Genomic DNA, 26,136 nt, shown 5'->3' with positions numbered 1-26,136 from the left:
AAGGAAAGGACTTTTGCCTTCACTAAAATCATGGATTTCTCTTTGTTGCAGTTGTTGGAAACTAAACAAAAGTCATTTAGTGTGAAATAGTGTCAGTGTAAGTCTACTACAGTCAAGATCAAGTTTTTTTCATTATACACATTTATTGTTTTTATAATAATGCATTCAATTTTTTAAGTGCTTTTGAATATTTAAAGAAACTTTACATAAGTTAAGATGATCACAAAAATAACATGCCAAAAACATATACCACAAAACACTAATCACGTATTAAAAGCAGTGATGAAAAGGTACATTTTTCTCCTGGTCATTACCTTAACTACCCCCTTTTTACCACATGGAAACACTCCCTCTACATGCAGACCATGAACTCTAAAGTTAATTTTTAATCTTTTTCAGTGTGACGTACTATATATTCTGATATAAATAATGCGCCTGTACGTTCTAGTACGGTGGTTTTTTTTCTTTCTCTTTCTACTTTGGATGTCCATCGCACCTTGTGGCTCATGGCTGGGATTCTCACATGCCTGTGGAAGTATAGGAATTACATTGTGATAGTCCTTACACCTCTTTTACTTCTTCCTCTGCCCCTAATCTGCCCAACCTCGGTAAGAAAATGAACATGTATATTTTTATTTTTATATTGTAGGACATATCTACAGACATATTTAAGAATGAGGACCTGATAATTAGGGGTGGCTTGTTTACTTGCATTACTCCAAAGTTCTAATATACCCATTTGTTTGTAGAGCACAAACTTCTTCTAAAACCCCTTTAACCACCCTCACTGGAAAAATTACATTAATTGCAACTATACTGATATTGTAATTGCTGTGATTCAATATATTGAAGGAATGCAATCAACATTTATTTTTCATTTTTTTAAAGAATAGCCTACATCTTGTCGGACCTGACATCTCTGCAGCAACAAAATACTTAATACAGAATGTTATTTTGACTTTAACGAATATTGCGGCTCCTGCAATTGCATACTGTATTAGACTCGCCTTAGACCTATTGCGTATCAAACAAATCCTGATTTGACCGTCTGTCCTTTATTCAACAAAACACAGGCACAGGTCAAACATCAAAGAACAGATCTGATGACAGGACTTATCATGTTTATTATCAGGTGTCCTGATAGTAAAAACACTTTTGAACTACCACTATCTTGGCTTTGGCCCTCAAGCCCAGGAACAGCTAAAGCCTTTCTTCCTGTAACAGTTCAGAGTGTTGAAGCGGTTTTATCGTTATGCTAAACCTTCAACTCTTGCAGATTACATCAAACTTCTATTTGCCAGTGTTACGACCCCCTCCACTCCACTAGGGGTCTCTGCCTCTGGACATTTGTTTCTTTACATGTCTTACTTCAATAAGAGGGCTCCATCAATGACCCTCTGCACTATGTGATCATTTACTATGATGAATGAAAAAGTGGGGAAATAATCAAGATTTATGTTCCCTTTTAGCTCATCACATCATGTAGATTTTAAAGTAGATGAGCATTTGTTGGTTTTCTTTTCTTCTTTGTGTTCAGCTGTTGTAAAAAGCAACACAATAAAACACAGGGAACTGTCATTAAATTTAAGAATTTATGTGTTTTCCTTATTGTTTGACCTTTGTCATCTTAATCAAGCAGCAGTTGTTTTAATATTTGACTAAGTTCCAGACATATTCAAGGTAAAAGCAGGAAGTTATTATATGACTAATAAATTGATCATGTCATTTCTATTTGAGTGGCTGCAAATGTTTTAACTGCAACATTTCAACAGCAAGCAAACAAAACAAAAGTATTTTCTAGAGGATTAACTCAAGATAGTTACAAAAGTTATTGGGTAATGGTTAACTATGCTAACTGAACTATATTATGTAAGCCAAGGTTGAGCAGTTTATGGTGGGTTTGTACTTCCTAACAGACATATTAAGGTTATCTCACTTGTACACATGTGTCAAGTGCATCACACCATTTATGTAAATAATATGTAACATATAGTATACGCATACTGTGTATTAACACTTTTAAGCAACACAGTCATTGTCTGTCATTACAGGAGGCAAAATGTGGTTATGTAATTATCCTCATGGCGCTGTACTGGTGCACGGAGTGTATCCCTCTGGCTGTGACCGCCCTGCTGCCCGTCATCCTCTTCCCCATGATGGGCATCATGGAATCAAACGAGGTATCTCCATCTCTACAGCAATCACACATTCTAATAAACCATTTCTTGATGGAATGGGTTGACATGGATTTGTGTTTTTTCCTCTGTTATCCAGGTTTGTATCCAGTACCTGAAAGACTCCAACATGCTCTTTATTGGTGGGCTGCTGGTGGCCATTGCTGTTGAGCATTGGAACCTGCACCGGAGAATCGCCCTTCAAGTGCTGCTTATTGTGGGGGTGAAGCCATCTCTGTAAGCAACCTTATAGTTTTTCATACCTGCACATTTATATTGCACTGCAGCTACAATACAAACTATGTGGACAATTAAATGATGATCTGAAACTCACATCAGTCTGCAATTGTTTCACTTAGTATTGTTTTCTTTTGATTTCTTTACCTTTTTTTTCTCATCTTAATTGCAAATGATGGAAATCCTACAATTTACAAGCTTGTTTAAAGGTTAAGAATGAAAGAGGTATCTCTGTTAGTGTTGTTGTTTTGAGCAACGTCACACACCTTCGGGATTAACTGATTAACTGTGAGCTGTGTTTTATTGTCCAAAATCTGTGGCCAGGTACCTACTATTTCACTATTTCACTATCTTTTTTAAATGTTTTATTTACTTGCACTATTTTTTCTGTGTATCTGTTTTATTGTGTTGCACTGTTGGTGGAGCCTGTGACCTAAGATTTCCATAGACATAACTACACTGTAGCTATGTACGTATGACTAATAAAAGCCTTGAACCTTGAACCTTATCTTGTGAAAAGTTTTCACAGAGTAGTGGAGGGTGTTGAAAATGTTGTGTTTGAGAGGGTTCATATTCTTTTGCCATTATCAATACATTTCTCTAAGGTTTTTTTTTTCAAACTTCAACTTTCCATCTAATCATTTGTTTTGCATCCTCTCCAGTCTGATGATTGGTTTCATGGGCACCACAGCCTTCCTGTCCATGTGGATCAGTAACACTGCCTCCACAGCCATGATGCTGCCCATCGCCAACGCTGTGCTGCAGCAGCTGTGTGACACAGAGGCCAACGCTGAAGAGAGGGAGTTTAACATGGCTGCTGCAAATAATGGTCTGGATAACCAGGCATTTGAGATGGGTGATGCCAAAATGAGCAAAGAACTCCAATCAAAGGAAAACACCATCAATTTGGGTGTGTGGCAGTGTCCATATATTTTGTTATTTTCTGTACTATACTATTTCTTAACTCTTTGGTTGTTATTGTTTTTGATGTTTTTGTTCTCATGGTGTTTTGCAGATGCAGATAAAGATGACAGCAATGGCAAAATATCAAGTATGTTTTTTACCTTTTGTCTTTTAAGTAATAGTCTAGCTTAAAATAGTAAAAGGAAAAATCAAACAAAACAAAGAGCAGAAATAAAAGTGCCGAAGTACAGGTCAAATGTATTCTTACTGTGATTGGTATGAGGTAAAAATACAAATCTTAATCTTTCAAAAAGTGTTGGCCCTGTTTTAACATTTTCAAGCAGTTTGGTTAAGTCACCCAAGATCTCAGCAAAACAAGTCTTGGTAAAGATATGTGTCAAACTAAACATTCAAAGAACAATTGAAATACAATAGCAACTTTCTCCTCACTGCATTAAACAATTACAGAAACTGGTAAAGCAAGGAAACCCAGAACAGAAAATTACATTCAATATGCAACAGATAAGATGTATTTTTTTAATGATGAAGGTCTAGAGGCCCAGCAGCGCAGACTGAAGACTGAGCAGAAGTATACGAAGCTGACGAAAGGCATGAGTCTGAGTGTTTGTTACGCTGCCAGCATCGGTGGGACGGCCACCCTCACCGGAACAACACCCAACGTCATTATGAAAGGCCAGATTGATGAGTACGTCCTGCACATACACAAATTACCACACAACTCGCACATACTGTATAGGGCTGCACAATATTGGAAGAAACTGACATAGCGATATTTTGATTGCACAATATATATACTTAACAAAGTACTTGAACAAAAAACTGGAATTTACACAAGATGATGATCAAGTACCTTTTTGTCATCTTTTCTGTAGCTGAAATATTTCCATACAACATGCATATCTACTTGCAACCAACTTTTAAGATTTGTTAAAAAATACAATGTCCTATGCAAAAAGTATACTGACCAGTTGGAAAAAAACATTATTATTTCAAAAACAACTTGCTGGCACTTGTAGGCTTGTTGCAAGTACATCCAGGTGTTAAGGTTGTGCTGTTTTCTGATTTTAATGTTTTCTTTCGATAATCAACAGACTCTTTCCAAATAATGGAGGCGTAATCAACTTTGCAAGCTGGTTCGGCTTCGCCTTCCCCAACATGGTGCTAATGCTCGCCTTGTCTTGGTTGTGGCTGCAGTTTATGTTTCTAGGCTTCAAGTAAGTTTCATGTAATGTACCTAATCTCTGTCTGATATTTCCTGATTGCAACCATATAAGCAGTACTTTTCACGTTGTGTTATTGCAGCCTTAAAAGCACATTTGGATGTGGCACCAAGAAAGAAGGAGACAGGGAGGCGTTCCAGGTAATCAAAGATGAGTACAAAAAGTTGGGCAGGATGAGCTTCGCTGAGGGTTGTGTGCTGACCATCTTCACGTTGCTGGTTGTTCTGTGGTTTACCAGGGAACCTGGGTTCATACCCGGCTGGGCCACTGTGCTCTTCAACAAAGACAAAACGTGAGTAAGAAAAACTGTTTGTCACATGGCTTTTTATAAGAAAGTGAAGAGGTGAGGAGTTAACCAGGGATTGGCCCAGTGTTGGAGAAGGAAATAAGGAAGGGAACATGATTAAATATAAGTCACTGCCTGGACATCAATGGTTCTTATTGTTACTAACTTTAAATGATAGTGCCTTTTTTATCTTTAATCTTGACGCTAGCCACAAAATAGTAGCTTAAGTATTTTTGTGTCGGTACTACATAACACAGATATTTAAATACGTGTTTCTCATCAGGTACGTCACAGACGGCACTGTGGCCATTTTAATGTCAGCACTCTTCTTCTGCATCCCATCTAAACTGCCAAGATGCTGCGGGAGGTCAGAGGATGGTAAGTCAGCCGGCATGTTTTCCACATGTCTTAAAGGTGGGGTAGGTAAGTTTGAGAAACCGGCTCGAGATACACTTTTTGTTATATTCCATGGAATGCTCTTAACATCCCGATAGCAATGAATATCTTAAGTGCTTTGACAAAAAATCCATAAAAAAATGTCATCTGTGGAAGCCGTAGTACTGTAAAAAGCACGACCAATCATTTTAGCCGGCCCGGCTAAAATAACTGGATGGCCTACCTGCCTGTCAGCCTTCCATCTGTGCACAAACTTATCTCGTGCCCTCATTGGTCATGTGCGCGTTCGTGTGTGCTGGAAGAGGGGCTCTGTAAGGAAGTGGCAGATTTTTTCCGGTTGTTTATTTTCAAATTCTAGCGCACTCGAGCTGGTTTCTCCAAAATTACATACCCCACCTTTAATAGTCTTATTTTAGAAAGGTGAATAAACATGTTGACCACAGACCTTTTTGAGGATTACATGTTGAGCAATGACATGAAAGGATTTTCTTGTCTTAAAACAAAAATGTTAAGTAGTAAACTTCTATTTTCATGTTTATGCTTTCTTTTTGTTGAGCAATGTTAATAAAATTGGGATTTTTTTTAAGAGGATAAGATGTTAAAACAAGAGGGCAGGTACCTGCTATTTTTTGTTCTTTCTGTGCAGGTCCATACAGCACAATGGGAAGAGTTAATTCACTATTGCATAACATTCAATAATATGCAGTTTTATAAGCATGTCTGTCTTTTCTCTCTGTGTACTACAACAAAGACACCGTCAGTGTCTTTTATTGCCTGTGACAACTTATCTCGTTGATTCAGCATTTTCTAATAAACGTTATCCCATCTGCTTCCTGAGTTGTAGCCTGATAGCCCCGAGGTCAAGCCTGTGCAACAGTACATGCTGTTCTGTTACTTAGAAAAATGACTTTTCTATCAATGAATCTATTTTTTCTCCCTTTGTAACTTAAGTTAAGCGTGTCCTGCTCCTGCCTATAGGCAACAAGTACCTGTCATAAAGAGGAAAAACAGTGTTTTGTACACAGAAGAGTGTAAGAGTGTGTTAATCATTGTGTCAGACTTTGAGGTGACAAAGTCCACTTTGGAAAAGAGAAAAACTGCTTAAAAGAAGGAATCCAATTACAACACCACATTTGTATTATATTTGAATGGCTTACCTTTTTATAACATTTGTTTTGTATCTTTACAGAACAAATTTATGGTCACTTCATCTTATCAGTGGGCGATAAAACCTTGGCTTTTCTATAGTTAGATTAGATATGTACTTATTTATGATTGCCTTAACCAATAGCTGAAATGATACTGTCAGCTTTAAAGATTTACTTCCTTGTCTCCTTGTCTCCTTGTCCTTACAGGGGCCTCTTCTGAAGCCCCTGCAGCTCTGCTTAATTGGGACGTTGTCCATGAAAAGATGCCTTGGAACATCCTTTTGCTTCTGGGAGGAGGTTTTGCATTGGCACATGGAAGTGAGGTAATGTATTTGATCATCAAGTTCACAACTTTCTGAAAGATAATGCATTTTACAATTGTTCGGACGCTCATATGTGTATTCCCAAATTGCATGAAGAAATCTGGACTTTCTTTGTGGCTTGGAGAAAGTCTCATACCGCTGCAGAGCATCCCTCCTTTTGCCATCTCCATCCTGCTGTGCTTGCTGGTGGCCATGTTTACTGAATGTTCCAGCAACACTGCCACCACCACTCTGTTCCTGCCAATACTGGCCTCAATGGTAAGACAGAATATAACACTCCGTATTTAATCGTATTGGTTGACATTATGGGACATTCACAAACATTTCAGTTCAGCATCCCCAAACTTAAAAACTAAATGTTTTTCACTTGCCTATTTGGAATGTGTGAATGTCTTTTTTACATTTTTGAATCCAGGCCACCGCCATCAAGATACACCCACTGTACGTCATGTTGCCCTGCACCATCTCTGCCTCGCTGGCTTTCATGCTGCCCGTAGCCACTCCACCCAACGCCATCGCCTTCTCCTACGGCAACCTCAAAGTCCTAGACATGGTAAGATATTTTGGGAAAGAGACCCCTTAAGTGAGCGTATTGACATGCACACAGTGTTTTGGATAAAGGCTCATATCTAGTTTTTGGGTCAGCAGCTTATATAAATCCTTATATCTGATCATTATTATCTATTTGCATACTGACAATAACCTGCATATTACCATGGATACTAAGCTCAGGGAGACAAATTGGTATTAATACCTACTCTGATAGTTTTTTGTCAAAACACTGTTTTGCCTTGAACCAGATCCAAAATATAAGTTTATTTTCATTGTTTTATTTTTTGTTTTTTCCAGGCCAAAGCTGGATTCATTCTGAACATTCTTGGAGTCATAACCATCAACATTGCCATTAACACGTGGGGGGTGGCCATGTTCAATCTGAATGAATTTCCCAGTTGGGCCAATGTCACCAAAACTCCTTGAAAGTGAACTCAGGAAAATGGAAACGGGGGAAAAACTGGTGGATATGAACAATGTCTGAGTATTAGGATTTCACCACTGGAAGGCAAGTGTATGGTATACATGGTACTTTTATTAAAAGCTCCAGTATACTCGGGCCAACGCAGTTTGATGTTGAGGGCTTCTTCAGACTTATATCCTCCCTCATATTGTGAGGCTGTTCAGAAACCAACATGTTTACAAGAAACATTAAAGTACCTTCTTTTGAGTTAATGGCATCTAGATTAATACTCTCATGGACTGTCATTCAAGCAGATTTTGACCTGGCAGACCTGATATTTAAAAAGTGTTAATGCAAGCAAATGCCAGTCTTGTTTGCTGCGAGAAATGTCATATTCTGAGTTGTCTTTGTATCTGTAATTAGCAGCGTTACACTAACCTAAAATAAAACTATTAAACAAAAATGTAAACAACATAACAAAAACTTCAATAATTGTATTTTTCATTTGCATACTTAAATATCACTGTGTACTACTTATGAATATTTTTGCCTTATGGCTGTTGTGCCATGTCTGTCTGAGTTTTGAGAGAACTGTAACTATCTATAATTTCTCAGTTGGTTTCTTAGAGAAAACTATAATCATTGTATTCCATTTAGTCAGTCGAACTTATCAATGTTGTCTTAAACAACAGAATATCCAGATTCCAAGAAAACCAGTCGGAGCACTAGATGCTGCCGTTTTTTAGACTGATACATTTATTGATGGGATAAATCTCATTACCATCCATAGGATTAGGGACACTGGGTACTTTATTGATGTAAAGAGAGCCAGAGGACAGAAAGCTTAATCCCTTCAAAGGGTCAATGTTGGAGAAATACAAAAGGATTGAAGTTAAGAGAAATCAATTATAGGAAACTGATTAAAAACATTTCATTGAAATTGTTGGCAGGGGTCCACATATCTGCTGTATGTGGAGAGCAAAAAGGATTTCAAAATGCTATAACTACAGTATACAGAGGTCAAAGGAGTAAGCAATCATGAAATACAAAACATTTTAGTTTAATCTAGCAACCATTATTTTGGTCCAGACTGAAAGACGACATCATTCAAAGGGAAACTATCAGTCTATTTGAACTGGTTCTTGCACTAATGGAAGGTGCTTGTGATCGGAGGTAAGACAACATCTTTATGTCATGATATCTTTGTATTGTCTTATTTTAATCACTTTTGGTCTCTGTCCAAGTTTGTGATTTGTGAGTTTAAATAGACAAAGGCTGTATAATGCTGCAGTACATTCTCTCTGCTGGTAGTTCAGGTGTTTCATTAATAATTGGTATTTGGTTACTGAGAATGGGCAAGAGGTGTTTTTAGTGAGACGATGCATACAAATCTGCAGTTATCATACTCTGGAAATCTTTAACACCTGACTGTACTGGGCATCTCTGAATATGTTTTTTAATAAAGAACCTGAATCTGTAATGAAATGGTAATTGTGAATATATAATACTGAGAACATCCATTTGGGGAGACAGCTGCACATTTTATTATGAAGTATTCCTTGGCCAGGCAATGTAATTGCTGAATTCATATACCTTTACCCTGAAGCCAAAATGTGAAGTATTCAGTGATAAATCTCGTTGCCTTAGGAACTCTGCATGGTTTCCTCTCTGTTTTTAGAAGACACTAGTAAATCACTATTTTTGATTACATAAAAAAAAGAATTTTCCAGTTCTTTAACATCTTCTGATTAACAAATATTTAGTTGGACATTTTGATTTGATTGGTTATAAAACTAATAAAAGCAATTGAAATGGATCATGCAGTGAAACACATGTTGCTACATGCTTAGAAGTGGTGTGACCCCCCACTTACAGCATTTTTTGACAGCAAACAGTAGCAGAAAGGGGGGGGGGCCCTTTCTGCTACTGTTTGCTGTCAAAAAACGCTGTAAGTTGACAATATAGTATAAAACGTACACCTGCAATTTAGTGTATTACTCATGTAAATGGAAGTTAATTACATTTTGAGTTACTGAATGATTTTACATTTTCAGGACCTAAGATCTGAAAAGCTCAAAATATAACACTCGGAGAAAAAAAAGTTAGTCTTTGGGTTAATTGGCCAACTCTCGTTGACATGCGTTGTGCAACCTGTGACAAGCGGGTCGCAAACTTCGTTTTACAGGGTCACAGATCAAGATATATATAAGAATAATAATACACTTTGCTTTATTGATCACACAAAGGGAAACTCAGTTTTTAATTCTGTTGTTTTTATACAGTTGCAGTTAAAATAAACACATGCAAAAAGGATCTGTACACAGTAGGTTCCGAAATAAACACGTGCAACCATGCATACAATAACTGGCAGGGTGTCAGAGCAGAGGAGCTGCCCTTTATTCGTCCATGCATACGATCAAAGGTTTTTTTAATGATAATTGTTCACTCTTTTTGTTGTTGTTGTCTATCACAGCCTGGGATGCCCTGCAGCAGCTAGGTTAGGTGACCTATAATGTCCCCCTTCCCACTTGTCAATTATATTCACTTTATTGTTGACACAGGAATGCTAGTTTAATATGTTAACAGTAAACAACAGCCTGTTTTCATCATCGTTATTACAACAACATTACAATATTTGTGTGAGTACCAGCATGGCCAATTTCTCCAATGGCAGTTACCTGTCACCAGGTTGCCATTAAGTTACAGTGATTCATTACCACTCTGATTAATACTGTGTATAAAAACAGGGGATGATGATGATGACAGTTCATAAAACTGTAAAAACAGGAAATAACATGTTCTAGCTCTGAAGAACATGAAATTGCATTTGGAGCAGTTATTTCCTAGAAGACAATAAGACTAATGCCACATTACACCCTCCTGAATAACTCAATCTTTGTCAGTAAGAGCCCTGGGCACTAGCTCAGCTTGTCAGAGGCCTGGCTATGTAACACAAGAGTTTATTCTATCTGTAATCAATCCTTACCTCTGTCATTCTGCCTCGCCCTCTTGCAGAGGACATAATTTGTTCAAGGTATTGCACCGAGCTACGGCTTGCAATGTTTTCCTGGTTCATGGGAAGGATAGGATAGGAATCTACCTGTAATGACATACCTCAACTCGTTCTACCTCTCTCACTTTCTACTGTACTCCTCTGCCTCCCTTGCTTTTTAAGGTTGTTATGGGTTTTTCATGACTCATTGTGCCAATGACAAGGGCCTGATTGATGGGTATGTCCATAAATTATGAGTTAATTCCTATTGGCTGCATCAAAAACTGACATTTCCAGATTGACTGCTTCTGTTAAAACTAGTAGCCAGTTATTTTGTTTCAGTTTGCTCAAGCTGTAACTTTGTGTGTGTTCTTCAATATCTCAAATGGATAAACGCCTGTATTTACTTGTGCACACGTTTGTTTTATAGTGCACCAGTTAAGTAGAAACCTGATCACATTTAAGCCAGCATCTGCAATGGGTGAGCTCAGAAACCAGGGCACTGCGCCTGCTCTCGCCGCCACTGGCTCTGATCTGCACTGTATCTAATGTCTCGTCAAGACAAGCGACCATTCAGTCAGGCAAAGAAAGAGTGATGGAAGGAGGAAGAGAGCACTGCCAGCTGCCAATGACTGCAACTCGTAGATGTTATGTAACCTGTTGCAGCAGGTTTTTCTTTCTGTATATCTTCCTGCCGGGCTTTAGCCTGGATGAGTGCCAAACACATACACACACACGCACTGTCAAAATCTGAAACCAGCCCATCCACCAGTCCACAACATATTTAGACAGTCAATCTAATCGAAGTGCTCCACTCACAGTGAGGGGGTGTGAGGTGCACAGATCCACAACGTATAATGGGCCCAGATGTCGCCAGAGGTTACCAGTGAGAAAATCTGACTGAAACTGCAGATCCACAAAGAAGAGAAGGGGCCGGTTATTGTTTGTAAATGTTAGGTGAGTTCCTTTGACAGTTTTCCAATAAGTGAATGTTGTTGTTTAAATGAAAAGCTGCTGCTACAATTGTGCTGTGATTTATACTCATTTTAACCTCCATGTTTATGTGGTAACTACTGTGAGAGATATTACAGTACTGCACTGATAGGGTTGGCACTGCTGTAGGTCCCGATTGCTGTTTAACCGGCGCCGTGAACTTTGAGTGGCCGCCTTCTCATTTGATCATGAAAGAGCAAAGACTGCCAGTGTGAATCCTAACAATTAGACAGACATAAGTACTTTATCTTGTCTTCGGATTACCATAGAAAGAGTAATACTTCTATAACATTTGTGTAAAGCTTATGAAATGTGTAGCAAATTTGAGGTACTCAGGTATTTTATAGTACTACCTTGTTATGCAATCTGTACTCCACAACATCTCAGCGGTCGTTTGCACTCCACTGCTTATGTAAGGCAGCTACTATTATGACAGTTACTTTTCAGATTACAATTTCTTTTTTTGTAATTCTTTATTTATTCACATTATATTAAAAGTACAGTTTTGCAAATCATATATTTTTAGAGACCCGAAAATACCAAACAAAATTAGTAAAATGAAAAAAATACACCGGGGTTGTTTGAAATGACAAATATCTACACATGTACACATGTATCTACTTAAACACACACACACATATATATATATATATATATATATATATATATATATATATATATATATATACATATATACAGATTACAGATTACAATTTCATACCCTTTCTACATGAGTTGACATTTTCTGAAAGAAATTAAGAATTATTTTTTCTTTTATATATTGAAAAGCCACCCACATTTCTTTGTTAAACTAACTTTTCGAAAACCCTCTTGGATCATGAAAAAAATGCCACAAAGTAGTCAGCAGGGCTGTTTTTCTGAGCTCATGAGAAGTTAACTTTTTAGGCATCTGCGTTCTCGTACCCATTAGTATATAAAGAAGTTAAAATAACGGATACACAGCAGTAAAATGCTACGTAAACGCAGCAGTAATAATATCCAAGAAAACATCATAAATAAAAGTCAAAAATTCTTTCAGCAGAATGGAACAGATAATAAGGAATATCTGTACAGCACAGTGATAACCTGGCATTACGTTTTGTTTGATGTAAGTTTGTTTGTTGATCTTGGTCTAGCTAGCTTTGGAAATTATGTAAGATAACCACTGGCATTGGCTCTCTGACATGAGAAACAAACTGCATAATATCAGTCTCATCTAACGGCATGACGGGAGAGAATGATGGCGGCATTTTAATACAGTTGGTTAGAGGATTCTTTGTGGATTCTGGAAATAATGTTGTCAAATTAGTTGCATTTTTTTGCAAAAAGTGATAGCTGGAATCACTTTTTATCGAGAAACTGAGCTTTTTCTCTGGGACTCAAATGTACTATTAGAGCAACACAAACTGGGGCTACATGTGCACATGTGGGTCATCTCAGGCTAAGACTGCCTAAGCACACACACCCCTGCAGAAGCTTCTACATTTCCTTCTTTAAGTGCGTCTGTCAAGCAGCTGAGAGGACTTGTTGCCACATAGGTTAAAAGGCAATCTCTCAGCTTTCACTTCAACACCTTAGCCTCCTTTCATGTGAACAGAAAGAGCTATGTTTGCTTCTTCTGTCTGTCTCTCTATCGCTCTCACACACACACACACACACACACACACACACACACACACACACACACACACACACACACACACACACACACACACACACACACACACACACACACACACACACACACACACACAGAGTGGATCCCACTCTCAGCATCAGCATTATTTGGCTTTATGTGACCTAACAGCCATGGTTTGTTGGCAGTTTTAATGAGCTTGGTTTATGTCGGGGTTGAGGTTACCTTTACTGGAACTTGGGCCACGTGTCTGTCACCTCCGCTGAGATCAGATAACACTTCTTTACACTCAGCCCAATAAACCTATGCCCCGTGATAAGTGCTAATGTTGTTTTAATAAACTGACACTGAAAGTGAACTGTTCTCACACCCATTGTCAAAACACATATTACTGTGTGTCTTGCAGATTTACAGCGGAAAAATGACTCAATAGATAAGAAGATATGATTTCAAAGGATCGGTTACAATAAGTGCTTTGTTAAAACACTTAAGATCTGGAGATACGCTTCCTGTTATGGGCCAACTGCAATATAAATCAAACAAACAAAAAGCTTTACAGTTTGCATTTTCCACAAAGGAATAGGTTGACGTTTTGGGAAAAGGCTTGCTCTCCTTCTTAATAATTGAAGGATCAATACCATCTAATATGGTAAATATGGTTACAGGTGCTGGTTAGCTTAGCTTATACAAAGACTGAAAATATATTTGGCTCTGATCAAAGCAATCCCCTAACACAGTAAGTTTTCTGTATGTTTTCTCATGTGTCTAAACTTTATGCTAAGCTAAGCTAACCAACTGCTGATTAAAGCTTCATATTTAGCCATAAGGTACAGACATTAGAGTACAGTATATCTTCTTTTCTGACTTTTGGCAAGAAAGCAAATATTTGCATTTCCCAAAACTATTTCTCCAAGAGCATAACATGAGTGTACCTTTAATTTAAATTAATGCAGCAGGCAATTGTAATTACTGAAACCTGTCATCCATCAGACATTAGCCTATGCAGAATCCAGAAAATGTAATTGACTAATAACAGTCTCTCTCTCCCATCTCAAATTGATCCATTTCCATCTCTTCACAGGAGCAGATTTTGGTGCAAAGTTACACACCCCCTGACATTTTCCCACAGCAGTGGCAAGTTTCTAGCATCAACGCTTAAGGCTAGCCCGCACACCTGTGAGCCCTGTAGGACCGGCTGCCAGCAGATGGCAGAATCACAGGTACTGAACCACCTCATGACTTTCTGTTTTAATCCAAAAATATTTTTTATGTCTAAAAACATTCCTGAATCTTATTTGGACATTATGGCATTTCCATAGACATTTGTTTTAAACTGCCCTTTATGAGAATTGATTTAAGGTTCATTTTACCTGCTGAAACACAATATATTTAACACCACATTTTCTAAGGACATTTTGAAAATTGCGCTTACGTACTTGCAAAGAGTTAGATGAGAATATTGTGAACAATCTTTACGATTAACACAAAACTACAGCCAGCAGCCGGTTAGCTTAGCTTGGCATAAAGCCTACAACAAGGGAAAAGGCAAGCCTAACTCTGTCCAAAGGTAGAAAACAAATGCCTATCAGCACCTTTAGGGTACACAATTATCTTGGTATGTGTTGTTTGTTTAATCTGGACTAGAATTTACGTGTATATACTAATTTACTACGTGACACACTATTTCCTGGCCAGGTGCAATTACCAGTTGTTGGTATATGCCAGGTTAGCTCTTTCCCCCATTTGTTTTCAGTCTACATTCTAGCTAACGAGGTTTAGCTGTAATAAAAAAAAAATAGACATCCGAATTGTCGTACAATTTCTGGAAGAGTTTCACAAGCTCTACATATCACAATAAAATGCCTGTGTTCTGCTGCCCAGAAAAATGTTACATAACTTTATAATGTAGGTAAAACCTGTGTTTGAACATGTAGGATCAGGTTAAAAGGCTCTTGTCTTTGTTTACTGGCAGAGAATAGGTTTTCTATTAATGACATCTTGGCAGCTTCTAATTCAATGAAAAGGTGTAGAGACATGTTTGATGTTGAACGCACCAAACCCAGCCCTGACTTTTTGCCATTAGCAAGCGGTGATCTGCATCTGTAACAATATTCAATGACTTGGATCACACCACAGACTACCGAGGGCAGGAACGTCTGCTTCACCCTGCGAGAGAGAAACACCTTCAGCTTGAGGCCTGCAGCAGTGAACAGGAGGCACAGCACTGATGGGACCCTTGGAGGCCATGTTGACTCTGACCGTTTCCATCCGTACCATCGACAGTTCAGTGATGGAGCGGTGCCGGCTGCAGGTGGCCTCCAGCAGGACTCGTCCTCTTTCAGCTGCCTGCAGGAGGTGTGCAGCCCTGACACTCATTCACACAGCTCAGGCAGTGAGGCTCCAACATCCTGGGACCAATACGACGACAGCATGCAGGTTTCTAGATTTATGCTACCTCTTAATTTGGCTGAAGTTGATATCAGGAATTGCGCTTTCTTTTTTTCTTCTTTTTAAAAAAACTTTATTTTCATTTTTCTTAAAACAACACAAACAGTGTCAAAGACAAAAAAAACAGGTGTGCAGGTTGTCCATTTTTGTAACCCCCCCCCCCTACAGAATAAGACAAGATGAATAGTACAATAACATTTAAAATGATAAACAATCATATGGTTGATATCACAGCAAAAAAAAACATAAAAAGGTTGAGATAAATGTTAGTCATGGTTGACTATAGTAAATCTGTGTTCTAATTCAGTTTAATTAATAAAAATTGATGAATCAGTTAGGGAAGAGTACACAATTTCAAACTTTCCAGAATTTCTCTTTCTAACTACTGGATGTGTATCTCTTTGCTGAGAATTACACTATATCAACTTTAAAGCTGATGCTATGTCAATGTGAAATTAGAAAAAACATCAGTAAACTGCAGACTTAAAGGTGTCAATAAGGTCATACAATTAATTGTAGACAGAACATTTATTTCAAATTGATTAACACACATTATGCATTCTAGATTTTTTTTCTTGAAACTATTTCCTTCCTTTTTTTATTTCAGAGTTCGTACCCAGAACTATCAACCCTTCCTGTAGAGCCCTCCTGCTTCCTGTCTCAGAGCTACCCATCCTACAGCTCATCGGTCCCTCTGCAACAGGTGAGTGTGTCAGTTCAAGGATTGCATCAAGTATCACTGTAGAAGATGGTTTCATTGTGATGATTGATCAAATGTGAGTAAGACATGTACCTTTATGATTTAAAGGTGTCACAAACAATGAGCAAAGATAGTGCTGCCTTATTTGTTGCAAAAGCAGCGGACAGTGCACATGACTCAGCCAACGCAAATGTAAGAAACTGGCATGCATGATGGCTTTAAAGCAACATATTCCCTTTCATTGGTTTTGAGGTCATGATTTGTGTGCTTGTGTGTGTGTTTCCTCTTCAGGTCTCACCCAGATTGTACCACAACAACGATCAGGTCCACAGCTCAAAATATTCTCTCCAAAGTCTCCCAACTCAATCACAGCAGGAGAGCAACACACAGCCCCTCTTCCCCAAGCCCATTTACTCATACAGGTAACACGCATAACATTTAGGGGTACCACTTTACAATAAGACTACCCTTATAAAGGATTCATAAAGGGTTTATAATTAGGTTATTAACAGGTTGTAAACACTTTATTAATCATTAAGAACCATTTATAAACCAGTTCTAACATAGTTTTCATACATCAACACAGGGTCACTAATTTGGCAAGATGACTAAGCCTTATATTGGTATACTTACCGAGAATCAACTCAGTGAGCAACAGACACCAAGGATGCTGGCTGATGAAGAAGAAGAAGTAAGCTAAATAGCAAATATAAGACTATTTGGCAAGCAACCGGTCACAGTTGCCCTGTTTATCTCATGTCTTATAAAAGCTTATTAATGATTTATAAAGTGTTCACAACCTAATTAATAAATTAATTACAAACTATTCGTAAACCCTTTATAAGGGTAGTCTTATTGTAAAGTGGTACCCATTTGGGTATAGTTTTTGGCCGACATTTGAATTCATGTCCAAAGCAACAATGTGTGAATGTAAACAATGTTCTTTGTGACCGCAGCATCTTGATCTTCCTGGCTCTGAAGAACAGTAAAACAGGAAGCCTGCCGGTCAGTGAGATCTACAGCTTCATGACGGAACACTTCCCTTATTTCAAGGTACCACAATTTTTCTATTTTACACAGTTTTCTCTATCAATTGTTGAATAAAAAAACCCTGAAAAAATGTATCCGTTGTAAAAGCAGAACAGAAAAAAAGGGTTGTGATGTACGACACTAAAAACTCAAATATTTTGCTCCATTAGTTTCAATCATTGGGCTTAATCATGGGGTCCGTGACCGCTTGGGGTCATCAGAGACACTGCAGGGGAGGCGGCTACATTATTATTATTTGTTTTCAAAATGAAAATACTTCTGAAATACACATTACACTAACATAAATCCTGCATAGTAGCAGAGGATAAATTGGATTATTGGTACATTTAAACAAGATTGATAATAGTGTTACTCTTACAAATGAATCGTAGTGCAATCACATGAGCTAGCTTATCTTTGCTAAATCCCTGCGGTCTTCAGACTCTGGCCTGCTTACCACCCCCCGCACCAAACTGCGAACCTTCGGGGACAGAGCCTTCAGTGTGGCAGCCCCCACCCTCTGGAACGCTCTCCCTGCGGAGATCCGCAACATCCCCACACTTGACGCCTTCAAAAGCGCCCTCAAGACCCATCTGTTTACTAAGGCCTTAGGCCCCTAAATCTATCTGTTGTTTTGTCTGTCTGACTGTTTGTCTGACTGCCTTTTGTTTTGTTATGTTTGTTTTTCCCCTATTCTTCTTTGTTAAGCGACCTTGGGTCCCATGAAAGGCGCTATATAAATCCAAGCTATTATTATTATTATTATTATCTATCCATAATGGTGAATTAGTTAGCTATGGCTATGTAATATTAATTGTATAGCTTAGTATTGTATGCAGCATGAAAAGGTCAACATGGAACTTTATGCCACTAGCAATTTTCTATGCAACTCAACTCTATACACATACTGTATAGTAAGGGGTCCCTGCTGCATCTCTCTTTCAGCTAAGGGGTCTTTGCCCTGTACAATGTTCAAGACCCCTGCTCTAGATCAACAGTCTTTCTGATCAGTAGTAGAAGGGTTAACATTCAGATTGGCACAAGGCCTTAATACACTGAAGTGTTGGCAGCTTAATAAGGAGATGTTTTGTATCTGTTTAATATTGGCTGTGTGCGTGTGTGGGTGTGTGCATGCGTGTCAAATCTGATCATAAACCATAGAGATATTATAATTTATCATGTTGCTGAAAAGGTCCTTGGCATATTAAAACCTCTGTGATTTAATTATGGATAAAATGAGGCAGCTGCAGGGGTGGCACTCAGTTTGAACCCCGGTCGTCACAAAAACTGTAAATTTTCAATAGGATCCCAGGTATCTATATCAAATAAGTTCAGACTCACATCTGGGGCTTATAGATTTGTTGCCATTCGTATTCAAGAAGGCACCCAGAGGATGGCTGCTTTCCAAACAGCTGTCTGTAACATTAAAAGCAGGCTGCAGGGCTAGAAAAACAGCAGTTGATAAATGATACTTCAAGGACCTCCTAAAGCACATGTGTCAAACTCAAGGCCCGGGGGCCAAATCAGGCCCGTGGTGGATTTAATTTCGGCCCACAGGATCATTTCTAATTACCATTAGATCTGGCCTGCCGGTATATTGCACGCACACCTTCACTCAATCCTGAGGATTTCCTCAGCTCAGAGCCTGAGCCCAAACATTGATGAACTTGCACTCAAGATGAGATGCCAAGTATCTGGCTTGAACTAGCATCACAGAGCAGCAAACTGAGTTTCAATGTTTCCTTCTGCACTTTCTTTCTTGCGACAACAGGGCATGTTTGTTTTTTTCTTTGAGGGAAATTGTTTTTTTGAAGCTGTTGTTGGCCTGTGGAAAAATGTAATCATAAGAAATGACTCCGGAAAAGCTGCAGATAGAGCCATAAGAAATGAATGCAACTGATTATTTAATGTTTAATGTTGTTTTTATAGGCAATCATTTAAGCTTTGTTAGTTCCAGGTTTAATATGTGCAATAAGTTCATTTCAATAAGTTTTGCAATAAACATTGAACCAGTCCGGCCCTCGATTAGTACCCATTTTTTTATTTTGGCCCACTGTGTATTTGAGTTTGACACCCCTGTCCTAAAGGATTGCAAAAAGCTGAGATCTACTTTCTGGATATTGTCAAGTATCTAAGTTAATTTCAGTTCATTGACGAATTGGTATGGCATGCAGATATTAAACATGCAGATGGTGGAAAAAAGGAACACACATTTTAATATCGCCTTCAGGAAAGGAGATGTCTGTTTAAGGTTTCAAAAGGGATTTCAAACATCATTAATTACATTTGGGAGTTGTTTAATTTGACACAGTGCCATAAGGTCCACATGACTATTTGTTTATGACCAAATTCCCTGTGGCAAAACTTATTCTCATCAGACTAAACTGCAGTTTGTGGATTTGCTCATGCAATATTATAGCATGCTAACATGCTTTACCAAGATGGTGAACATGGTAAACATTTTACCTGCTAAATATCAGCATGTAAGCATTGTTATTGTGATCATGTGAGCATGCTAATGTAAGCATTTAGGTCAAGCCCTGCTTTACATTTTAAAAGCATCTAAACAAATAGTGTATGGAGCTCAAATTAATCAATGAATCATACTGTATAGTCATTCAACAAAATGTCTTTGTATCTATTTTGATTATCTTTTATTAACATTAACTGGCTACTGCTATAATTGGTCAGAAAAAACAACCAACTAAAGACAATACTGGGAGATAAACATTTGCATAAGTACTAAGACATTGTGAAATGTAAAGACTATAGAATTGCTGCTTCACATTTTTTCTTTTGCATCTTACACATCTATCAACTGCTGTCTGTTTTCAGTCAGCTCCTGATGGATGGAAGAACTCTGTGCGTCACAACCTCTCTCTCAACAAATGCTTTGTGAAGGTGGAGAACAAAAATGGGAACTCGTCCCGTAAAGGCTGTCTTTGGGCTCTCAATCCAGCCAAGGTGGAGAAAATGCAGGAGGAGCTGCACAAATGGCGTCGCAAGGACCCCGTCACAGTTCGCAGGAGCATGGCAAAACCAGGTAAGTCCCTTAAACATTGTTATTTAAAATGTCAGTGCCATAGAACAGGACATTAAGAAAATTCAATGGAAAATAATGTTTTTCAAAAGATTGACTTTACCACAAATTCACAGTAAGAGACTTAAAGAGCAAAGACTGCAGATCTGTCCTGTACTTTATTTTGATACACACTTTTCCTACAGAAAGCCTTGATCGTCTTCTGGGAGAGAGACCCAATAAGCTCAGGTCTTTGCCCCCTTACACCAACCCAGCTGTGATAACCAGAGCGGCCCCTCTTTATGGCAACACCTCGTCACCCTGCTCCCCAGCCCAGCTGCCGCCATCCAGCCCATCTCTTTGGCATCTACAGTATTCCCATGTTCAGCCTCAGCAGCACTGCTACCCCCCCCCCTGCCGCTGCTCACCCCAGCAACTCATTCTCCCTGTACTCCCCCTGTGGGCAGCAGCCTGCAGCCACTTTCCTATCAGTCAATGGGAGCTTGCACTCCCCCATGGCTGGTAAGATGCCCCCTGCTTACAGTGGCACCCCGCAGGCGGAGTACAGCTCCAGGAGCATGCAGGACCTGCTGGTGGAGGGAGACGTCAGTTATGACATCGACACGCTCAACCCAAGTCTGACTGACCTACAGCTGCAAGGTAGAGACAATATGAAGGATAGGAATAAAACAAACAATATTTATACTTACTGTACTGCAAGGAGAGAGCATTAGGACTCATCACGTGATCACATTCTGGGACACAGGAAGAGATGAAACACACACATGAAGAAGGCAACTCATCCCAATCACACCAAAGTCTGCTTTGCTTTCTATAGTACTCTCACCTTATAGCATGCTAGCAGTTGCCTACAAACCAGATGTACACAACTTATTTACCTTAACACCAATTCAGCATTTATTTTATTACGCACACCACAACCAACTTTTTTTTACTGTGACATGTCGAATCGTGCGTTCTTTCATGAATTACATATTTTTCTCAGGTTACTTTTGGGAGGAGCTACAGGAGGACAGCCTGATGCCCGACCCACAGGAGACCCCCACCACCTCGGTCGTCCAGACCAGCTGCCTTCAGGCCACGTCTCCTGTGGGTCAGCTCTCAGAGAGGACTGGCGTCGCTCGACGAAAAGCGGAGTTTGAGGACGGAAACACAGGCAGAAGCTTTGATGGTTATTTGAATGGGCTGCATCCTGCGGGTTATTCAGGGGTGGAGAGCCTGGCTGGGTATCTGACCTCCTGCACCGCCTCCATCTCCTAATGAAAAGACTGTTTGGGCTCTCACACTTTCTGACCACTATATTAACCTTTAATGAGTAATATTGTCTCAAGCATCTTAGGTTATTTTAACCCATTAACCCTGTGTTTACCTTTGCATCACAGACTGTGGAGGAAATAGGTATGTTTTTCTGTTTTTCATACACATTTTTCTTTTTCATTTATCTGTTTGCAAGAGCCCTTTTCACGGTGAGTTTGCCAATGATGAGAAGGTTTTATAAATGAGAAAAGAAAAACGAGATAACTTATGCTGTCATACATTTTTTTAAACATTTTTTATTCTAACATTTCTTTATTTCTGTTGTTATTATTGTTTTTATTATTATTATTATAATTATTGTTATTGTTATTATTATTATTATTATTATTATTATTATTATTATTATTATTATTATTATTATTATTATTATTATTATTATTATTATTATCCTTGTGTGAATTCATCTGTCCTATGCTGTGCTTCACCCTTGTTGCTGTTGCTGATAATTACCCTTTGGGGATCAACACAGGTTTATCTTACCTTATATTATCTTATCTTATTTACCTGTTGCAGAATGTATCGTGACATCGTTTTTAAAATGTCACACCATTGCTCTTTAATCCATTTACTTTTACGTATTTCGAAAAATCTTATCAGCATAAGAAAAGCTGTCTATACTGATGTCCAATAACAAGCCGGCCTGGTGGATGATATTAGGGGTCATCCTGACTGCAATGCAGTAAGACTGTTGTCACAGAAGATGGCAGCAAACACACTTTGTCACCTGCAGCGTGTTGAAAACGAGGGATTATCATCTGATAATCTTCACTGTCGTTCATTTTAGTACTTTTGTTTTCTACATTACGTAGCCTGAAAAAGACCAGAGAGATAAAGACCATAGTTCATTTCCAAATCTCAGGCTTTATCTGAAAGTCAACTATGTATTTGAAAACATACCGTTTAGTTTGAATCTATTGATAGATAACATTGTCACTTAGCATTACCAATAAATACAAGTCAGTGAAACCTGGAAAATACATTTATACAATTGCAGAATGTTTTGATTTGATTTTGGTCCCTTCTGTTGTATTGATTCAGATTCTTTGTTTTGATAATATTTTGTCTGCTTTTACTTTTATTTATACTTTCTTCTGAAAAAACAACAATGGATTTCAAGATTTCGAAAAATGTCCATATTTATTGCAGTGATGGAATTTCCGCTGTCAAAACTTTACATACTTTTTTTCATTTTATACTTAAAACATTTATCATAATTAAAGTATACACAGTGATCAGTACTACAGAGAACGCACTGGATATCAAAATTGGTATCTGAATTTGGGCTAATGTAGGTTTTCTGACACGTAAAAGTGGCTATTTATTTAAAAAATACTCCTGAATGAGTAGTACTACATGTAAACATAAAACAAATGACACATTCACAAAGACACAGTACACATTTTCTATTCAAATGAACAATGACAGAATGAATCAGATGTGTGCTACTAGGAATTTAAGAAACCTAAATATGTAATGAACTTTCTATACAAACTATATAAATGTACATCTGAATGGATTATTTGTTATTAAACTTTTGTTGGGGGTAACTTTTTTCTGTCTTTGTTTCTGACACACTGTCGCCTTTTTTCTTTTCACATCAATAACTATAAAACACAGTAAATGTAAGTGATCGGACGTCTTCCTGATGATCAAGTGTAACCCACGTATACAGACTGAAATCAGCAGTATGTACAGACACTGCATGTGTTGGCTGCCCACACACTCACTCACACACTCGGATGCAAACGGATGATTAAACTGGCAGAATTCAATGTTCCTGCAAAGAGGCAACGGGAGAAATATATTGGTCCTCCAGCTGAATACCTGAATGGACATTTATGGAGGAGTGAGACAAGAGCGTTTAATGCCAGTGAATTGTCCATTAGTTCATCTGTTTCCGGTCCTGAAGTGGTACATGGAAAATGTCTAGAGCAGGAGGGAGTGGGAGGTGGAGGGTGGTCTTCCTATGGCCCCCCACTGTAGGAGTAATCTGCCTTGTTGTGCATCACCAGCTTGTTGTCCACAAAGTAGAAGCTGTCAGACTGCGTCTCGTAAGGGTTCAGTATCATCTCGCGCACTGAGAGAGAAGAGACACACACAACACTTAGGATTTTGCATCTTTATATCCTGTTAGATCGAATCAACTTCTGTGTTAGTGTATTTCTCTAGTGGTCACACGTGCATGTGGGCGTATTGTGTGTGACACTCACTGATGTCCTCGGACAGCGCTGGGAACTCGTAGATGTGCTCGCACGTGTTCTTGCTGCTGGGCATGCAGAAGCCGAACTCGAAGTCAAAGCTCTTGAGCAGCTGATCGCGGAAGTAGTGTCTCTCAATCATGCGGAAGTTGTTGATGGGTGTGTCTCCCACTGTGAACTCAACTCTGCGAGAACAAAGGAATGAAATACATTTACAAGCCTGGTAGTAAATAAAATGCAACGAGACTAACATTTTGAATGTTATCAAGTCAATAATTGAGTGTTATCAGCGGTCATTATTAGCACAATAATGTGTCAGACAGGACTATTGCACATTCTACACTGCAGACTGAAACTGAAATTTAAAGACCTCTTCAAAACTGTGGAAACTAAATATTTTAAACACAAGCACAACTCATTTCAAAGGTGAAGGCAGCAAACTAATGAAGCTCAGCGCAAGTTCAATCAGGAAGACCAAGCTCTTCATTCAGATTACACGTCACTTCATTAAACTCTCCTCCCTCATTAAGTGATCGGGGGCGTCACTCCCCAGCTAACCAATCTCTCCTCTCTCCATTCTCACAAGCCTATCATAGCTCCCGCTAATCCCTTTATATCTGCTCTTCCCTCTTGTCAGCTGTCATTTCAGGTGACAAAACGCAACCCTCCTCCACTCCTTTCGCCTCCTGTCTCCTTCAGGACCAAGCTAACCTTCTCCCTTCAGTCCGTTCCCACCTACTTATCACCACCACCAGTGTCTAGACCCCGGGGGGTTTCATCGGAGCGGTTCTTCCCCCTCCTGAATGATTATCCTGCAAACTGGGGCCTAATCGCCAAACACCATTTCCTTCTCCTGTTATAATTGTGGTAATCATTATTACATCATATTATGTGTCCCGGTAATAAATATGTATTCCATACATCAACGTCTCTCCTGATTGAACTTGGTTAGGATAAGAAAAGGAAATTTGGTTTTGAAAAGAACTACGTTTGTAAAGTAAAAGTTAAAAAACCAACTGACTTCCACATTTGTTGCTGTCATAAATATGGTCGCTGGAGGTTGGTGTTTTATTCTTGGTTTTTTCAATGTAAATAGATGATAAAACCTATCATCGGATCATAACAAAAATCTATAAAAGTTGCACTGACCTAGGATTTGTTAACATTTGTTTAAATTGTCCTCCCAGAACAGTGAACAAATACATTTCCCGAGGAGCTATGCTAAAAGAAAACATAAAACCTGAACCATTACAGTTTTCAAAAACACATTTAATGTATATTAGGTTTTTTTCATTAAGCCATTAACATTAGGAGTCAGTTGGATTGAAAGACACAGAGTAGGAGTCTGGTGATGAACAGCGCTCAGGGCCTCAGGCGCACTGACAGATATTTGACTCAGCAGGTGGGCCTGGCTGCTCTCTATCTTCAGATCATCGTCAGCCTGTCGTCCCACACTGACGCCCCCCCACACCTCCCACACCTCCCACACCTCCCACAGCCCGCATGCGTCTTCTGTCAGTGCTGCTGGGTCGACCGGACATCATGCATCATTCAGCTTTTTTACACACACGTCTCTTTCTTTCTCAAAGTGTTTAAATAAACACTGAATATTAACTTAGGGGACTAGAGTGAAGCACATAAGAAGGCTAAGGAGGCAGACAGTTAACATTAGCCTGTCACTTGATAGCCTGATAACATATAAGTGGGTGGTTTGTGTATACAAAACTCCTGTTTAATTGCATTAGTTTAATGATAACTGTCTTGTCCTACTACAGTACATGCATGTAACCCTGTGCAATTTGCTTTGCAACTAAACACCTTCCACCATCAAATATGTTTTTTAAAGAATCAGATCCTTAACACTCTTTGTTCTTAATATAATGTTCACATATACCAGTCCACACGTATAAAGCACAGAGTTTATATTTGTAGACATGTGTGTATTACAAGCTAAACATAATTGTTCCATGAGTCAAGAATTTCAATATGGATCAAGATATGTTGTTAAAAAATTAAAGAAAACACTTACGTGGCTCCAACCTGCCGCAACTGCAGGAAGGCCGGTGTGAACTGGTATCGGACAAAGCGGCCGGCGTTGGGGTCAAAGAGCTTTCTGTCTC

General features: G+C 38.8%; 3 protein-coding genes across 3 annotated transcripts in view; 2 read left to right on the top strand and 1 right to left on the bottom strand.

Annotated features, from left to right (window-relative positions):
* The first annotated feature begins 457 nt into the window (after positions 1–457).
* Positions 458–9,137, top strand: LOC117470481 (solute carrier family 13 member 2-like). Its single transcript, XM_034115273.1, has 13 exons — positions 458–608; positions 2,052–2,180; positions 2,275–2,411; positions 3,074–3,321; positions 3,427–3,462; positions 3,864–4,020; positions 4,427–4,549; positions 4,638–4,847; positions 5,125–5,219; positions 6,593–6,708; positions 6,805–6,966; positions 7,124–7,261; positions 7,558–9,137. Exons 1-13 carry the CDS (start codon positions 507–509, stop codon positions 7,684–7,686), a joined length of 1,782 nt encoding a protein of 593 aa, XP_033971164.1. The 5' UTR covers positions 458–506; the 3' UTR covers positions 7,687–9,137.
* Positions 9,138–11,400: 2,263 nt separating this feature from the next.
* Positions 11,401–22,028, top strand: foxn1 (forkhead box N1). Its single transcript, XM_034115274.1, is given in 10 exon segments — positions 11,401–11,612; positions 14,366–14,504; positions 15,421–15,720; positions 16,340–16,435; positions 16,724–16,854; positions 17,389–17,485; positions 20,297–20,504; positions 20,687–20,886; positions 20,888–21,140; positions 21,487–22,028. Coding segments are annotated over 9 exon segments (1,575 nt in total). The 5' UTR covers positions 11,401–11,612; positions 14,366–14,489; the 3' UTR covers positions 21,762–22,028.
* Positions 22,029–22,171: 143 nt separating this feature from the next.
* unc119a (unc-119 homolog a (C. elegans)) overlaps positions 22,172–26,136 on the bottom strand; it is a 23,700-nt gene continuing 19,735 nt past the window's right edge. Inside the window, exons 3-5 of the mRNA XM_034114948.1 lie at positions 26,046–26,136; positions 24,029–24,201; positions 22,172–23,895 (exon numbers count right to left, since the gene is read on the bottom strand). The exon at positions 26,046–26,136 is cut by the window's right edge and continues 3 nt beyond it. Of these exons, the coding sequence (XP_033970839.1) occupies positions 23,783–23,895; positions 24,029–24,201; positions 26,046–26,136 (377 nt within the window). The 3' untranslated portion in view covers positions 22,172–23,782. The remainder of the gene's footprint in view (positions 23,896–24,028; positions 24,202–26,045) is intronic.

The sequence above is a fragment of the Trematomus bernacchii genome, unplaced genomic scaffold (genome assembly GCF_902827165.1).
Source record: "Trematomus bernacchii unplaced genomic scaffold, fTreBer1.1, whole genome shotgun sequence".
NCBI classification, from domain to species: domain Eukaryota; kingdom Metazoa; phylum Chordata; class Actinopteri; order Perciformes; family Nototheniidae; genus Trematomus; species Trematomus bernacchii.
This window is presented reverse-complemented; position numbering and strand designations above follow the sequence as displayed.

Bases quoted from the DNA above. Each gene is read 5' to 3' on its own strand.
- LOC117470481 (XM_034115273.1), top strand. From the start codon at position 507: ATGGCTGGGATTCTCACATGCCTGTGGAAGTATAGGAATTACATTGTG. The intron at 3,463-3,863 runs GTATGTTTTTTA...TTAATGATGAAG, and splicing joins CAGCAATGGCAAAATATCAA to GTCTAGAGGCCCAGCAGCGC. The intron at 6,709-6,804 runs GTAATGTATTTG...AATTGCATGAAG, and splicing joins CATTGGCACATGGAAGTGAG to AAATCTGGACTTTCTTTGTG.